General features: G+C 39.8%; 1 protein-coding gene across 13 annotated transcripts in view; it reads right to left on the reverse strand.

Annotated features, from left to right (window-relative positions):
* The window catches only part of NFIA (nuclear factor I A), a 373,135-nt gene extending 354,590 nt beyond the window's left edge, over positions 1 to 18,545 (reverse strand). For 6 of the 13 annotated variants that reach the window (XR_014235007.1, XM_082357489.1, XM_082357478.1 and 3 more), the window contains exons 1-2: positions 17,793 to 17,850; positions 11,774 to 12,305 (exon numbers count right to left, since the gene is read on the reverse strand). Coding sequence is in view for 12 of the 13 variants with exons in the window: in XM_082357489.1 (XP_082213615.1) it covers positions 11,774 to 12,305; positions 17,793 to 17,819 (559 nt within the window). In the remaining variant the exon portion in view is untranslated. The other 7 variants (XM_082357481.1, XM_082357488.1, XM_082357487.1 and 4 more) reach the window with 6 other exon arrangements.
* Positions 18,546 to 18,897: the final 352 nt, after the last annotated feature.

The raw sequence follows: 18,897 nt of genomic DNA on the forward strand, positions 1-18,897 counted from the left end.
GACCCCTTAATACATTATCTGTTTTCTTCTCACAAGAGAAAGAAAGGCAGAGCAGCTTGAGAACTCGGACAACTTAAAATCCACTTCCACGTCAAAGTCTCAAGATTGCTACCTTTCTTCGGAGATGGAGCAAAATAGAGAATTTAAGTGGTTATGCTACTGGGACTTGGCTGTGTTTTAGGAACTACTACCAACTGCCAAATGAAATCACCATAGCTTGCTCTCAAGGCCTTCCCTTCCTTTCTGTTTGTTACTCCTTCATTCTCCTGCTGTTTAGTTTGCCTATAACTGTTTTATACCTCAGCATTACTCAAAGGATGTCCTTAAAAAAAAGTAGAACTTTTTTTTTTGTGCACCAGCTTTCTCTAGAGAAGACGTGCTATGGTGAACTATTAAATAATAGAAACCACCTGTGCCCTGTTCTGTGTCTGCTTAGGTTTTCTTTCCATTTACGTAGATATTTCTGACATAAGAAAACCAAAAAGTTAACACTTAGTAGTAATATCACCAAATGATAGAATTCCTCAATGTACACCAATTGTACAGGAAAAAGGCAGTATCAACAACCGGTTCTGCAAATGTCTAAAACTTCATATGGGCTATTAGTTGGGAGAATCCTAATTTTAAAACATTGAAAGCCTTAAAATCTTAGTTTCTGAGGAAATTTCATCTAAGATAGCAACAACTCGTCTCCCAGTATTTTCTTCAGTTGTGTATTTTGGCACCTAACACAGTGCCTAACAGGTAGTGAGCACTCAAAACATGTTTGCTGAGCTGAGTTGCCAAGGACATGGTGGAAACTGTCAATAAAGGCAAACAAAATACATCTTCTATGCCAACACCAACCAAAGAGCATCCACCTTGATGCAAATGATAACAACAGGCCACAACTGCTCCTCAACTTATACAAGAATTTTCTATCTCCACAGCTCCTGGGATGCATAGACTCAGTTTCTTCATCGGCAAAATGAAGGTTTCCTCTACGTTTCCTTCAAGGTATAAAATTCTGAACCTATTAACAAACCAGGACAAGGTCTAGCTGCTCACCACTTTTTAAACTTTAGAGAAAACAATGGCTTTCAGCACTATAATGTACTCCCTTAGAACAGTTTTAGCCCCCTCCATAAATTCCAAGGCAGAGCTTAGGGAGTATGATATACCGAGAAACACCTGAGAGAGAAAACAGGCCATAAAAGGGTCAGACCTACTTACCAGCCCTAACCACTTACTAACCATGTACCATGGACACATTACTCAGCCTGTTTCTCAGCAGCATAAAGGCAATTATAAAAGCTCCCCTACCAAAAAGGTAAGGTTTATATGAAGAGCTAATAAAATAATATATAAGAACCAACTTAAATATCATGGAGGTTAACAAGACTAGTCTGGGGTCTGACAGATCTGGCTTTCATCCTGGCTCTGCCACTACCATTGGCGTGACCTTGAGTGAGCTACAAACACTCTTTGAGCCTCTGTTTCCTGAATAACAGGAGTAAACCACAACAAAAGCCGTCTACCAACTCCACTCGCCCCTAGCACCCAACATGAAAAATTCTCCAAAACTTGGAGAAGTCCAAAAGGAAAACTAAAACAGAAACAAAGAAACCCACATAAAACCAAAGAAACTCATATCCACAATTTAGAAAACCAACAAAGCCAATCCTAAAAAAATGGCACCCAGCTATGTAAACTCCTTCAAGTGCCCAAAGTATTTAAGAGTCTGTCACAGGATGCTCTAGCACAAAGCAAAACGTACTGTTGCAGCTGCTCTGTTCTCACTTTTTAAAAGGTGTCAGTAATGAAGGGCCAAACATGCAAATCCCTAAATGTGCATCTATGTTCCTCTCCAATCTAGCTGTCTCCCTCCAGATCCACTGTCTCATGACCCGGCCTCACTTACTCAGCATCAGCCCCATCCCAGCACCTCTGAGGCTCAACTGCAAATACAGTTAAAAGCTATGCATAATCAGTCATTAGATAGCAAAATTGAAAATGTCTCTCTTTGAAGAATCACAAAGCTTTCTGTCTGAAACCTCTGACCTTTCTAGAGAAATCAGAGTCACTGTAGTTTAAAAATGTAGGTGGTAAAAGTACAAAGGATTACATTTATCCATTTTGCATGTTTGCCGTCTTTTCTGAGATGAGGGGCACATATCTTCAGAACAATTAGTTCTTCAACCCTAAGATTTCAGGCTGCAATATCCTCATTCTCCAAGAACTGTATACATCCTGGGCCCAATGAGATGGCACTTTTCTGTTAATTTCTATTCCTACTTTATTTTACAGAAAATCTGAAATACATGTTTCCAGAGTCTTTTTTTTTTTTTAAAATAAGACTTTTGTCTGTACAGTAAATGAGCCAAGAAAATAATAAAAATTCATTTGAATCTTCTTAAAAACCACTGTAATCCCTGATTGGGTCAGGAGGGTAAGGGACTTCTAAGAGTACATTTAAAAGAAAAAAGAATTCTTAATAAAAGTCCTTGCCACATATTAAGAGGCCATACAATAAAAGTATTGCAATGACTATCTTTCCCTGACAGGAACATACAACAATAGTTATGCTGTTGAACAGCATCAAGTTACAAAGACTTCATTCTCAGAAGTTACTTGAAACTACTCTCCCAAAGAGAACCTCCACCATTTAAAAGAAGGGGAGAAAAAGCCAACTAAATGAATCGATCAGAAACTTTAGTAACTCAGTAATTTTTGTATAAAAGGCACCCATGCAAAAATCGTGCCACAGTCCTACAGAGATGCAGGCTAGCTTTTGCCAAATTCTTATCCAGAATCCTTACTTCATCTTAAGTGTTTATAACCCAACTTATCTTTAACTTCCAATTACTTGATGCTAAAAATATATTCTCAGGTATACACTGTTTTCCATCAACACTTTTTATATCTAATATTATTTATGAATTATACTCAGCATAAAAGATGTTTACGATTTTCATTGTTAATCTGCTATTATATCTGAGCCCATACAGCTCTGCTGAATAGTATGCTACGAAGGTTTACATGCAGATGCACAGTATCTTAATTACTTATTCTACAGTAAGCTCTGTAAGCATCTCCATTCCTCATTCATTTGGAATGTTTAAAAATGCCACAAGAAGGGCTTGATGTCATCTTAACACTGAAATCCATCTGTCTATGGCCCTCTTTTGACTTTATTCCTTCTGCAGCCAAAATTTTCACAAAAGTTGATGAGAATTTGTCAACCTAAGGACTTGTAATGTCAGTTCCTTTGAAAGGCAATGGAATATTTGAAAGTGGCAATGATGGGATCCCGTACATACAATATTCACTTTATGTGGGACCTTAAACTTAAATAACTAATCCCTTTAAAATTAAAATACATAGAATTCTAAACGCTTCCAATAGAGGAAGAGGAAAGAGGAAGGCACATAACACAGAAGAGACAGTTCTGAGTTTCCCATATTAAGTAATATGTCCCTAATTTTAAAAATCCAATTAAAATTGATATTGTAGCACCACAGTTCCTATTATCCACTGACAAATACCTTTCCCTACCAAAAATTACCCCTCGGATAAAGCTATATGACTCACCACAGATACATCTTCCCCCAACAGCGTGAACATGTTGCATTAGCCAATCACGGGCTGGCAAAATTACAAAAGGAAATAAAATCACCCAAACCATAGCAACAAAGACAACAGTCTGACAATGGCAGATGCTACACAGACATACGTACAAGTTGTTAAATCTTATTCATTTTTAAAATATGTTTTATTGCTACTTTTATTTCATCTGGCTTTTATAACCCATAGAATATTTCAAAAATAGCCATTAAAATATTTACATCAATATATATGCTCTGAAAATTGTTTCTGTTTGGAAACTCATAAGCTATTGGGACCACCAGAAACACTCATCAGACACATCAAAGGTAGGCATTATGGAACCTGATGGAGAGGACAATGGGGTGTGAGTCCTATTTTTTTTTTATTGCAATCCTCTTTTGTTTCCAATTTAATCGCTTTTATCACACACCTCAGTTTTCCCTTTCTGGGGTGACTGACACTCCACACCCTAACTTTTAGATTTATTAGCATTTCTAAAAAAAAGAAACTTAAAAAGAAAGTCACATTTCTATTTTATTCAATATAAGTTCAGTTCAGCAGCTTTTTAAAAAAATAAACACTAGAAGAATTCATATATAAAATGAATAGATGTAGTATGTTATAATTATAATCTTTTTTTCTATTTACAGTTATAAAATTCATGTTGAGTGAGGCTTTGAACTTTTGCACTGAAGTCATTAAGAACTAATCTTGCCGAAGTTTAAAGAAGTGAAAATAAGGGCATTAAATAAATCCATCAATAAATCAGTCAGTCATTTAAGGGCATTAAAATGAAACTTTTCCCTATTTTCAATTTTCTTCCTTTATCTTTTAAGTTAAAAAACAATATTTTAACTAATAAAATTCCATTTTTGCTTTCTTTTAAATAATTACAGACAGCCATAATCACGGGAACTTTTGGAAACAAAGTAAATTTAAAACTTTTAAATCTAATCATCAAAGGACGTTAGAAATACATATCTCTTGGGCGTATTTTAAAATGCATAAAAATTTACCTAGTAAAATATTACATGCAATTCTGATTTTTATAATAATGCTTGCTTTAATTCTCAATGGCTTACCAAAGCATCTAGAACCAATTCATCTAACTTCATCTTACAAAAAAAAAATTCTTAAACCTGTGTTATAATGCTTCTATTCACTAAACTTCTACATTCTAAAAACAAGAAAGAACAAGTCATTCCAGATTTTTGACCCCAACACTAACAAGCACGAGACCATTTCTCCCTCTTCTAACCAAGTGTGGCTTCATTCTGCGGCTAAAACCAAACTCCACAGTAAAATATCTCCGTGGGAAAGGTTTGGATTTTGACTTTTTATTTCCCCTTTGACTCAAGGTGGGTGTGTGATACCATTTAAGTGACATCCAACGCCAGACACCAGGATATAAAGAGGGATATAGAATGGATCTGAATTTTGTTTTTAAAAGCATAGGATATGGAATCAGGAGGCCTGGGTTTAATCTTGCTCTGCACAAATCCCTTGGCACCTCTGAGACTTGATTTTCACCTGTCCAAATGGACAGTGCATTACTTATTTACAATACTCCTGTGAAGTTAAAGAAAAAAATAAAAGAAAGCTACAATGTATGGCAAAACTTAGGACTGTACTTGCTGCAAAACAGACACTCAATAAAAGTTACTTGCCTGGCTGCCTGCCTTCCTTCCTTCCTTTCTTCCATCCATCTCCTTCTCTCTACTCTCAATCGATTTAGGTCCAAAATTTACCACTAGGAAAATATGTGTAAGACATGAAGACAAAGAGTTTTAAGACAAAGAGTTTAAAGTTCTCAAAAAACATTAAAGCTATTCCACTTCAAACTCCAGTTATTATGATCATCCGGATCATTTCTGAGATTGAGATTAGCAATATATCACAGAACAACACTCGCCAAAATACATAACACAAATGAACTTATTTCTCTCAATCTCATCTCCTTTAGTGTCTCTTACAAACAGAAAAGCAAAAACATCCTCTGCTACAAAGCAGCAGCAATTTGTCATTTGTGGACTTATTCCTTTGGCTCATAAGCCATGTTTATTTCACTAAAATATTAATAAGAAGACTAATTCCATTAGATAAAATATACTTTTACCCTGTGGAATTATCATAACAAAACATGAAGCACTGTTTTCTAATATTTTAGGAAATGCCTAGGGAAAAAGCCATTTCTATCTTAGCAGCAGCTAGAAAATTCTGGTAAGTTCAGGGACACCAAAGTTTGGATCAGTCATTTCTATCCTACATTATTTTTCTTGTCTCCTTGGCGGGAGACAGCTAAAATGTTGACAGCACTGTAGGTTACCCCTTAAAAAGCAAAATGGTAATAATAATGAGTATCTCAATAGCCCCTTTTCCAAGTTTATGCATGCCACAGTGTCCCTAACTAGACCCCTAAACGCTACAAAGAATTTTTGCAAAACTTTTCTTTCTAACAATCTGAATAGAAACTCCAAAAGCCCCCAATAGGTCTCTTAGTCTGAAGCATATTATGCAAAAATGATGGTGAGATGGATTATAAAATTCTCCACTACATATCTTGCTGCTTGGGATCCTTTTACAGTCATTACTTAAACCGAAACACTTTTTAGAGCATCTCCATTTGCAATTAAGTTCACGGTTTTATGTTTCTCTTAACAAAGCATGCCAGTTTATTCATTCTCTTCCTCCTCCACCTGACTTCTTCCTTCCCCTGACATCACCTTCCAAGGATTTACAATTTATAATATATTTAAAAGCAAGATCTAACCTCTAAATGACCATGGGGAAATAATTGCTGAAATGACAACAAACTGGTGTTTAGCACATTCAATGAATGCAATCTGTATTTTATGTTTTTTCTTCTATTCTAACCTCAAAATTGTTTTCAATAATCTATATTAACATTTGTGAGCAATTAGAATTGTTGCTGCTTCTGTGCAAGTTTTAAAAAACCGACAGGCTGTTCTGCATCCTCTGGAAGCAGCTTGAGGCCTTAACCAAGTAAAACAACCAGTCCTACTGTGTATAGCAGTGACCACAACAAAGGCTGTGGTTTCTCCCACACTAGCCCTAAATAGGTTCAAATTAATGCTATCCATCACTGGGTGGAAAAGCAGACAAGGCAAATCCAAGCCAGCAGCATTGGGAAATTTCTTACCAACACTCAAACCTCTGAGCCATAAATGAGCTGACCTCCCTTCTACTCAAGAACACCCTTTCTCCCTATACCTCTACACTCTCTACCCTTCAACTTCCATCTTCCTCACTACATTCTAGATAGAGGATACTGTTACTACGTTCTAAACAGAGGATACTGTTACAATCTTCAAGTTATGCAGAAAATACTCAAGGATATAAAAGCCATATTTAATCTCAAGTTTGTTGATTGTTTGTGCTATCTCCCTTAAAGAATTAAAAGATAAATAGAAAGATAAATGACATCTTATAAAACTGTGTGCATATACCAATAAGTTACAGTAGATCAATCAGCCACAAAATCCACCTTTAGTTTAAGGTTAGAGTTTGAGATAGGGTGGTACTTACTGTCTTCATTAAATATCACTGTATATTAATCTTACCCCTTCTTTTTCCAAATATGGTTTATTATTATAAATCACAGAAACTAACTACATAACTTTCTACTAAGGAGTTTATTAAGGTAATGAAGAAGTTTAATTCAATAATGCATAGTCTTAGATTTGAGTGTAAACACATACAAACAAACCCTGTTAACAGAATATATTGAATATATTTTAGATATACAATCCTGCCACAAACTAACATGGCAAGTTACCTAAAACTTTAAAAATTATCATAATTAATTTGGCATAAAACTATAAACTGTAACAATTTAACACTATCAATTTAAATTTTTTTTCTGTTATTATTCGGTATGCACTGATAACCTTACACAGATAGTCACACTGTATTTAAGGTACCAGCTTTTTAAAAAAAGAAATCATTCCCCCTACTCGAACCCGCACTCTGTGTGCCCATGCACACGAAGCGCACACACGTTCCTACACAGACACTCCTAATCTTACACCTGCTCTGAAGCAGCAGGAAGTGAATTCTCAATCTGTCAACATGACCATCTGGTCTATCTGCATATCACGGCTTTCTCTATTACTATATGAAGGAATGGCAATCACGAAGCCAAAATACAACTAGAATGCACCTGAATGGGAGTCTCTCTCTCTTTGCTGAAATGGAATAATACGTGGCCTATCAGAGCAGAACTAGCAGTAATGTAAATAATTTGAAATGAGCGTTCAGGACAGCATAATTAAGTGAACAATATGGTACAGGTAATGTGGTCATCAGTAACACTGCCGTCAGGTTTCCAGGACCCGCACCAGGCTTCGCAGACACCGCAACTCTTTCAGTAAGCGACGGGACCTTTACTATTCCTGCCGAGCAACACTAAGTAAAGGTAGTAAAGGGAGACCATGGAAGCAATCCATAGCTATTAAACTAAAACACTACTGTGCAAACACGTTCACTTTCTACCCTGAAACTAACAAGTACTCCTGCTACCATTAGGACAAGTTCAATTCGCTCCGTCCCTGGCTAATTAGCAATTACAGCAACTACCTGACAAATTCTGGTCATGTATTAGTCTTTCAGAGTGAATTTTAAGTTAACTAAAAATATTTCCAATCTTAAAAAATTCCTCATCTGCAAAAAGTGAAGATGCTCATTGTGATTTAGCTTTGGGGCCTAATGCCACTCAAAAATTAGCAAAGGCCTTCGTTGAATTAAACATAATTCTATTTGTTTAATTTTAGTTTTTAAACATCTCCACACAGCTACCTCAGCTTTCATTCTACCCGCAGCAGGTAATAACTATAAAAAGTCATTTTATGGCCTAGATACAGCAACCTACCTCTATCCAAGAGATGAGTCCTTAAAAAGTCTAACCTCTTACAAAATTTAACTAACTCAACTGAGAATCTTTCTAGAATCTGATTACATTACCAGAAGTTATACAGAAGCAGTTTAAAAAAAAAAAAAACTCTCCAGAAAGTTCTCGGTTGAGTGCCTACTAATGAACAAAGGTTAACTTTATCTAAAAGGTCAAATGCCTGGTGGCTAAGGTTATGACCTTAACAACTTAAATTGTGACCTTGCCACGTGCCGGGTATATTGTAGATTCTGATACAGATCATCTGGTAAAGACTGGTCATAAATTAGCTTTACTGTTACACGCCCACAAAGAACACCATTTACCACAATACCATAATATCTCAAAGTTGTCATATGATACATGGGAAGAACGACTCAAAGAGAGACCAAATTAAAGGCATAAAATGGTTTTACTCTTTTATACTTTTAATGAGATGAAATTCTCAGGCTTATGGAATCACTCCGATTTCATTACACTTGTTACTGGTTATCAGCCACAAAACTCACACAGTTCTAATGCTCCTGGATTTAGAGGAGAAGAAAAAGGAACGCAGTTTATGTATTGTATTTTAGCGTCTCAATAAGTCTTAGAAAAATCACCTCCGCTTTTAAAAAACAATTGATTCTGCAGTAGCTTCCAGTATTTACATGTGCGTTCTAAGATTTCAACTTCCTTCCCAAGAAGAGGTCGAGGCATGAAGGAATAATTATTATATGCATTTTTAGAAAGAAAAAAAAGGATCTTCCTGTGGCCATAAAGGGGGAAAAATAGCATTTTGGAAGAAAAAAAAATACATGTAAAAGAAAGAGAGGGAAAAAAAAGACTATAGGTGAAAAGGCCACAATGGTTTTGGCATGTTTCTTGAAGCACATTTCAGAGTCTCTGCCTCCTGCCAATACTGGCAAGTTCTCAAAACTTTTAAGGAGGTAAAAACATTGTTTAGTGTTTACAAATCTTCAGCATTATAACAGATGCTTGTCAAATCAGTTGTATGTGAGTTGACCGATCTACCTCCTATTTGTATTGGCAGCTTCCCTTCCACAAATAACAGGTCTCTCAATCTCTTAAATCACATTTGAGATATTTTCAGACAAAAGGCCTTGAGCATCCCTCAGACCCATCCTGGTGCGCACAGAGGCGCCACGGCTGCGCAGGGAGAGCCAATGGCCTGTACTTGGCCAGCGTTCAGGCGACCGAAGGATTCTGGGAGGCGCAGGAAAACCGAACCGAAAGGTAGTCTGATCCACAGTGCTGGCAATAAATCTTTCATAAGCAATAAGGATGCTAACTTTCCTAAGCAACTGTCTACCTGCCATTTTACCAACATCACCCTTCAGGTCACTGAAACCACCAGCAACTATGACGGCTCAAGGGATCTGGAGCCACAGCACAGGCACAAACTGTCAACGGCGAGAGAGAATCCAACGTGAAACGGCGAGAGCGAGGAAGGCTGTGTCTCTGTGCATCTAAGGGAAACGTTCACATCTAAAAATTAGAAGGGATGCTGCTCCCACCAATAAACGCATAACAGGTATTTCGCTTTGATGTTACCTTGTAAGGAAGCACCTACCATGATGGGCATCACCCACTGACACCTGCAATTTCTTATATTGGTCCGTTAGAGCATTTATTATAAGTTATTTACTTCTCCAAATATCAAAGAGATGAAAACACAAGATTTTTAGAGAGTGCTCCCCCAAAGCACATAATACCCACAACTCTTTTTGCACCTTGTCCTAGTAGATTCTCCACTTATATATGCAAATAAATTTTTAAAAAATTTTAACTCTGCTTTTTCAATAGACAAAATAAAGTAACAACAATAGGGTTAACAGGGAGTTAAGAAAGGGCCACTTGTTCCCGTGTAGAGGTCATTTGAAAGGTGCTACCTTTTCGTTTTCGCTACCCAGAAATGGCTAAAGCAACAGGCACTTCTTATAATTAAGTATACATTTTCAAAAACCCAAATATTTGAAACACTTACAGATCACATCCTCTAAAATACTCATTTATCCCCTGCCAACAGAATGCAAATGATGATGTGACATGCTTGCAAAGTAAATTTCTCCAGTTTCTTATGTAAGGACGGATGGATAACAAAAGTTCTCTTTCTAAAACATATATTGAGAAAAATAATACAGAATAGGATATCAGATGACTTCTAAGAGCTCATATTTTTAGAATTGAAAATGTTTTGCAAAACAATGGAGTATCACTTTTACAGGTAACATCTTCTCTGTCCTTTATGGAAAAAAATACATGAACCCCAAAACAACCTACTGGTAGGATTCCACAACCTTCTTTCTTCCATCTGGCTCAAGTAACTGCCATGAAGGTAATCTAGCAAGACCGATATGTACATATAAAAAGTCAACAAGTTTCACAAGACCTGAGCTTTCACGTAACACAATGAGCCTTTTGTCTAAAACAAGATGAGAGGAACAAAGTAAAAATGCATTATTTTATCCAGTCCTCAATAGTTTTATCCTGAATGCTACTCTACATACTGTAATATGCACAGGTAAAGCATGCCTTGAAAACAGCCTTGGAACAATAAAGAATTTTATTACAAATCAAGCAACTCACCAAATCAATTATCAATATCTATTTCTCAATGTGTTCATGCACTATACAGGTTTGGTTACTTTTAAGATTAATCTTTCCATCAATTACTTAAAGAATTGGTTTGTTTTTTCCTTTAGCTATTGTAAACAACACTAAGTATTCCTAATACAAAGCTACTAAGTTTGTACTCGTGTGATTTATTTTTCCTTCATAAATGATCAGCGATTTGATAGCAATCTTACCTCCAACCTCTTCTTAGGGGGTTCAAGAGACCCCAGTAGATAAAAACACTCCCAGAAGAAAAGCAACTAAAAATATTGCCTCACTACCAAACTAAATGCTTTTTAACTAGATCCCTTGCCAGTTAAAATAGACTCTTCCTTACAAGGGTTTTTATGAGGCTTCTCTCACCCCTCATCAAAAAACGTGACTTAACATATCCCATAACTGACTACCAACACCTCTGATAACACTACTTGACAAAAGAACTAAACTTAGCGAGAATGCTCTCCAAGCTATGCTTTTCCACCTGAATGAAGGTGGAACCTCAAACAATGGAGGGTCTGGCTCCTCTGATGTTGGTCTACCTTGGACACCACACCGTCCATGTGGACATGGCCGTAGGGAGCTCGGGAATGGCCCAGCACATACAGGGGTCATCAGGAAATAAAGCACACGCGAGAAAGTGGACCGACTTTTCACCATTGCACTTACCTGCTGCATGCACAAAGTATGCCAAATATAAATCGAGTTCCTTAACAGAAACCCCTATGTGATGGGGCTGGACACAGAGCCCTGGATTAGAGCACTGCGGGGACTTTACAAGGCGCTCGCCATCAGTACTTTCAAGCGGAATACCTTTAAATAAAATCACCATAACAAGGTCCAACCTCCAGACTTTATCTGCCTGGCGGAGGCAGTCAATTCTTCGCATCTTGCCTTTCTGGTCTGGGTTGGAAAGAACACAACACGGAGGCTTTTTCCCTGTGACTGTAAGAACAAAATCCTCTCGGTACTCAGGTCGGATATCTTTCCGCAACTTGGCCAGAAGTCGAGATGCCCACTTCTGCTTGACCTCTGGTTTTTCACTTAGCAACTCATCCTTCACGGCTCTCTCTTCTTCTTTTGACATACGCTTTTCATGTTTTTTGAAGTATTTTCGTTTTCGGGCCTGCAGGTTGAACCATGTGTAGGCGAAGGCTCGGACGTGGGGCAGAAGTGCTTCGATGAAAGGATGAAATTCATCCTGAGGAAATGAATGAAGACAAAAATATAACTATAATGAAAACAAAAGGCAACAACGCTTCTTCAGGTGTTCACCTTTTAAAAAAAATATCCTTATTTCACTTGAAATTTGATTCAAGCATTATGTTACCAAAATCGTACATGGGATCCCTATGGGAAGTCCAAGAGGGGGGAAAAAAACCCATCGGTATCATGTCTCACAATCTCAAAGAAGAAAACCATTAAAAAGTAAAAAATGTTTTGTTATGTTCACGGAAGTGTACCAGGTTCTATTGTCGGGCCTAGGTCCCAGATTCTTTAGACAGTAAGTGAAGTTTATCGAAATGTTTATAACAACATATAATCTTAACCCTATTTCAAGGAAGGCATATCTAATTTTGCTCCAGCCTTGACCTCACTACTTGTAGTACAGCCAGGGCTCGGCGGCCAGATTGGCAAATCCTAAACATTTAGATGCCAGTCAATGTTTATGGAAGTCTAGGAGCAAAAATCATCTCCACGATCAATGGAAACAAAGACTTTCCCCTCTAAAAGTAGACTCTGATGTAGACTCTGATCTGTTTCTTAGTCATTTTGGTAACATGTAATTCCTTTCTAAGTATTACAGTTACACACAATTTTTTTTAGTCAAAAACTTAGAAAAATTTGGCAGGTCCATATACAAAAGAAGAGATGGATTTGACATTCATCGGACTAAAATAAAAGATCTATGTTCAAGACATAATTGCTGATATTATAGAAATGAAACAAAACGGGGAAAAAAGGAAAAAAAAAACAAAGAAAAGCATACAAGCCAGATAGTAAACAGAATGCGTCACTGTGACAACACGGTTGCAACTAAACACATTCAATTTACTGATCTGATTGTGAAATACCTTCAGTAATAATCATTCCGAAAAAACAGAATACTCATTTAAATTTTGAAAATAATATTTCAGGCTTTTTCTCACAGGGTAACAGGGAACCTGGTATGTTCAATATTTACGAGACTCCCGGAAAACCCTCATGGTTGCCTCTTAAAATCCAAGTAATTTGAAAATAAAATTGAATTTAAAACATTTAAATTTTTCTTACTGTTTTATGGAAAATGCTTGCTTCTTTTACTTGACATTTTCTTAGGAAGTAAAAATATAAAATTAAAGAAAAATTAAACAGTAACTCCACAAAGCTTTCTGAGTACATCTAACTTTTGATTAACCAACCCACACTAATCTTACTAATCTTAACTTCTCTCCACCGCACAACCCTCCCCCCCAAAAGATAAATTATTTACTTTCAAATAAATGAGGATAAGAAAACCAAAGAGATATTTGATGACTTTTTTTAAAAGGGTGTAGGACAGACAAATATAAAATGCATTCTTTTTTGGTTTGTAATATCCATCTAAATATATATTTTGGAGGCACAAGTAACTGTAATGTCCAAAATATTATTACTATTAAAGCAATTATTAATTTTTAAACATTCAAATATAAACTGAGTGCTTAAAATTGGTGAAATACTGTAACAATCAAGCCTGTTAAAATATTGTAAGTTATAATCAATCACTTAAACACTACATATGACTGTTTTTTTTTAAGTAAGGTTATATTAATATAATACACACTAAATCATTTCAATAATCGACATTTTTTTTCCCTCTCTCAACAAATTTCAGGCTCCGTATTTCAAGTTTAGGTTTGAAAACTGCTCTTTTTCAATAAAAGAATCCAAAAGAGAAGTCAGCTTTCACAACACATGTGCATTCTTTAAGTGGAGAAAAAACAGAGAAAAATACAAGAATTCTATTATTCTTCCCCATATACCATTAGCACTTTAAAATTTCTGATGTTTGAGAATCTTTCCTATTGCCGTACTTTAGAAGAGAGAAATGGGGTGGGGGGAGCATTTTTCAAGTCACAGTTTATCTATAAGGTATACGCCAAACTGCAAAGCATTTAAACATTACTAAATTCTGAGCTCATCCTTGAAATGCTCTAAAATACATAAATTTGGAGTTTGAAACAGTCCTTCACATTGACTGATTTTCTTATATACACAAGACATGCTAGGGACCAAGGCTCTGTGGAATTATGCAAAGAACGCCCGGAGTCTACCTTAACTACAAAGTGAGCTTTCACCAAAATGAGGATTTCATTTTAAAGTCTCAGCCCCATTTTAAAATGCAAAGAATAACTTAGCTCCAAACAATTCATATTTAGGTCAAAACCTTGTCTTATTAAAGAGCTTTATTAATGATGATAAACATTTAAAATAAACCTTCTAATGTGACATTTAAGTGTTCGAAGATACTCCCAATATGCTTCTCAGAGAACTGCGAACTGCGTGCATTCGTGTTCAAAAGGATTTTGTTTACCTGCCAACCAACTGCCCATATATCTCATCATAAAAATCCTTAAATGAGGCCAACTATGTCAACTAATCATTAAGAATAATCTAAGTCCCCAGTTTTACATCAAAAGTATTTACAAGTTATTACTCCCCAAAGGTTTTAAGAATGTGCCAATAAAAGTTCACAATATTTTGTATGACTCTTACTCACATGCACAAGGAAAGTGCTAGTTATATTTCTCAATGCACAATTAGAAATATTCCAGAACATCAAAACTAAAGAATATCATTCACTTGCAGGAAATGCCCAGGCACAGAATAAATTAGTTTAAAAACAAAACAGTATGCCCTTATAAAGCATGTTGTTGCACATATCGCCATAAGCTATATAATATTTCAAAATATTCAAGAGAAAACAAAGAATATTTTACGTATGTACTCAGTGAGAAAGTTATGGGCCACCAATAAAAACAAACCTGAAAACCTGTTTCAAAAGTGGTAGGACTTTGAATCAGCATCTTCAACGTTCATCTGTTTGTAAGTAAGCCAAGTTTCGGAACCACGGAATGCTGATATTTTTGGAACTACTTCTTTCAAAGGTTCACCTATAAAATTTCTACTGTTACCATTCTATGACCAGGTACATGATTTGGTTAAGATGTGCCCACATGGATTAAAATACGATGTCTGGAATTTTCCTGATAAAGTTTTTAAAAATTGCACACGTATATGGATTTTATTCTTTCATTTAGAGTAATTTTTATCACTGTGCTTTACTGGACTTTCTTTAATGACCAATAAACTACCTAAGTTTTTCTTTTTAAAACTGGCTCTAAAGCTTTATAAATATTCCGGCAAGTTAAATAAATTGTGAATCAATTTCTAAAAGAAGAACTCATAAAATATATGGCCCTCATTCACTATTTAGTGTACATTTTCTTTAAAAACTGTTACACTAAGTAAGTGTTTCTCTTAGTGGTGTTTCCAGAAGAAGGCCTACTAAATGTCACTGCCAAATAGGTTTAAAAAAAAAAAACAAAAAAAAACTTTCTTAATGTGATAATAGCTCATGAACCAAGAGAATCCAACTTTGTTAAATACCTGACTATGCCCTGGGCCTGCATGGGTACACAGGTATCCTCATATATGCACCATCCCAAAATACAAATTTATCTATTGAGAGCTCACTGGCGAAGACGCTAATGTGTCTGCTAAGGTCCTTCCCCACTAGGGCAGCACACTGGTATTATCTACCAGTTCTACGTGTTGCAAACTTTTGCCAGCTAGAACTTCAGCCTTTGAATCTCAGCATTTTCACTGTAGTCATAACTCATTCAAATTATCTTACACTTTGCATCTTATCCATATGCAATTGTGAACCTTGCCAAAACTGGTTGGAAAAGTTTCATTCCATACTTCCACGAGTTACTAAAATAGGAACTTTGGAAGTTTGTTAGGGAAAAATAAAAAACTTTTACAATAACTAAAAGCAACTGCTATCCATTATTAATGCTAGGCCTAAATCCCAAACAGACCATTTCAACATAAAAGATGCATTTAAGAGTCTTCTGAGATCAAATAGCCAGTAGATGACTGTTAGATATTGCAATAAGAAGGCATGTCATGTGGGAAATAAATCCAGAAACTAGAGAGGAGAGAAGAAACTATGGATACTTTTTAGTCTTCCAGAAAGTATTCCGGTTAAACCGTTATCTCCTGCTAAATGAAAGCAAGAGGTGGTAGCAGGTTTTTGAAGGGAGTGGTGAATAAACATTTTATATGAAGCATACAAACTTCATCTAGGTGATTAATGGTCAGATCGCAATGTACCAAAACAGTATGAAGGCTCACACTTTTCTTCAAAAAAATTTTAGCGCAAAATCACTTTAACTTCATGCCTTTTACTCAAAGAAAATAATATATTCAAAAGGGACCAAACTTGGGGCCGTGAAGTAGCAATATTTTGCCTGGGGGTGGTGCAGACAAGGGAGGGATGGAAAAGGAGGGCATGGAAAGGAGAGGCGCTGGGGCGAGAGAGACCCACGCTCCGAGTTAGGTCGGAGGGAAAAGTTGCCCCCGTCCTGTGCGCGGGGCGGCCCGAGTCGCTCGGCAGCAGCAGGAGGCGGCGGCGGCGGTGGCGGTGGCGGTGGCGGTGGCGGTGGCGGCGGCGGCGGCGGCGGCGCGGGGGGGTGGGGGGGGGGGGGAGTCGTGTCCGGCCCGGCCGCCGCTCAGGCTCGCGGCCGGTAGCCCAACTCCGCCCGGCGCGCCCCGGCCCGCGGCTCGCGGCCTCCGTCGCTCGCCGACCCGCGCAGCGTGGGCTCGTCCCGGCACCGAAACTTTCGCTCGGGAAAGCGAGCGGGCGACTGGCGGCGAGGACGCAGGCTCCACCCGGCCGGCGCGGGGGGACGCGGGGCCACGCAGCTCCGCTCCGCCGAGACCCGGGACCGGCTCGCCGCCGCCCGCCCGTGCCCAAGGGGCGCTGTCCCGGCCGGGGCCCGGGGCCCCGGCCCGCGTCCCTCCCGCGGCCGGACCCCAAAGGCTGACAAACAATAAACAAAAGTAAGAGTTTGGGGAGGCTGCTGCGGCGCGGGCTCAGCGGGCGGGCAGCGGGCGCGGGGACCCGAGTCCTCCCGCAGCCAGGGGTGCAGCGGCCCCGAGAGTGCGGGGCGTGCTGGGGGCTCCGTCGGCGGCCCCCTCCCCAGGCGCCGCGTTAACTACAGAAACCGGCCTCGCGCCTGCAGAAACGCTGAGTCCAGATTTCAGCGTGTCATGGGCTGCAACCCCGCCGAAACACGTGCGGGGCGTCCGAAAACACCGCCGTTCCGCAGTCAATCGCCCCGATATTAATTAACGCATTAATAAGAGGGCGCCATTAGCCATGTGCCCACACAAATGGCCGTGCAAGAGGAATGCACCCGCATGGAAACAAAGTTACTTTCTTAAAGCTGTATTTCTCCACCACCCCCCCTCCACGAGCATACGCGCGCGCACACACACACACACACACACACAGAAACACGCGCAGACATGGGCACACCCCGAGACACATGTCCCGGGCCCTGCTGGAGCGGGGGTCCCCGGCACCCCCGGCCCGGCCCCAGGTCGGCCCCCGCCACTCCGACACCCACAGCCCCTCCGCATCCAAACAGCTGCTTACCTGGGTGAGACAGAGCGGAGAATACATCACTGCCCGGCGGTGGGGTGTGCGTGTGCGTCTGGGTGTGCGGTTTGGAGGTGTGCGTGAGTGCGGGTGAGAAAGGAGAAAGAGGGAGAGAGGAGGAGAGAGAGAGAAGGGGGGAGAAAAAAAAATCAAGCCTGCTTCTTGCGTTCACATTTCCAACTCGGCTCAACTGCAGCCAGCCAGCGCTATTGCCGCTCCATGAGCTGAACTTTAACCCCGCCTAGAGTTTCCCTACACTCCACTATACATGTCTACTGTACGCGGGCGTTAAAGGCATAGCGCACCCTTTCCAGCTCCCGCGCCCGCCGGCCGGGTGCCCGCGAGCTGCCCGCGCGCCCGCCTCCGCCTCCGCTCTGCACCGCACCGCACGGCCGCCGCCCGCTCGCGCCGCCGCGGGGGGGTGGGGGGGCGGTGTGGGGGAGGGGGCGGCTGCGGCGCCGCGCGGCCAGCCGGGTCCCGAGCCTCCGCGGCCGCTCGCGCTCGCTCCTCTCTCGCTCCCTCGCTCGCTCCCTGGCTCGCTCGCTCGCTCGCTCGGCCCCCCCCCCTCCGCCCCCCCAGTCCCCGCTCAGCGCATTACTGGGTAACGCAGTGAGGAGCAGTTACAGTCTGTACTCCCGGGCAGCTATAGGCTGCCACAGGATGTGCTTAAGCAAACAAAACTACTTTTCCTCGTTCCCATCCCCCAACCCCCGCCGCAGACCTTCGCGGACCTCGGTGGAGGACTTGGGCAACTTTGCCAGGTTGCCCTGCACCCCTCGGTTCGCTGCGTGGGCACGTAGAGAACCGCAGAGAAGGCGGGGAGGGGGGGCAAATTTGCATGTATGCAAATTTTTTTAAAATCAGACCTCCTAGGTAACTTTTTTTCCCTTCTGAAATGCGGTACGGCTCAAAGCATTGTAGTCTCTCCAACGAAGCTTTTTGTGGGAATAGATCGTCGGCAGAGGTAATTATGCACAAAATCCTGCAAACTTTGTGCAGCTTCAGTCCTATGGCCTCCAGAAGCGGGGGTGGTGGGGGAAATTTTCACAAGGAAGATTCACCGGATTTGGGGGCTGGGGGGGTGTCTGGAGAAAGGGAGGCG

The sequence above is a fragment of the Balaenoptera borealis genome (genome assembly GCF_965194805.1).
Source record: "Balaenoptera borealis genome assembly, chromosome: 1".
In the NCBI taxonomy this organism is placed as follows: Eukaryota; Metazoa; Chordata; class Mammalia; order Artiodactyla; family Balaenopteridae; genus Balaenoptera; species Balaenoptera borealis.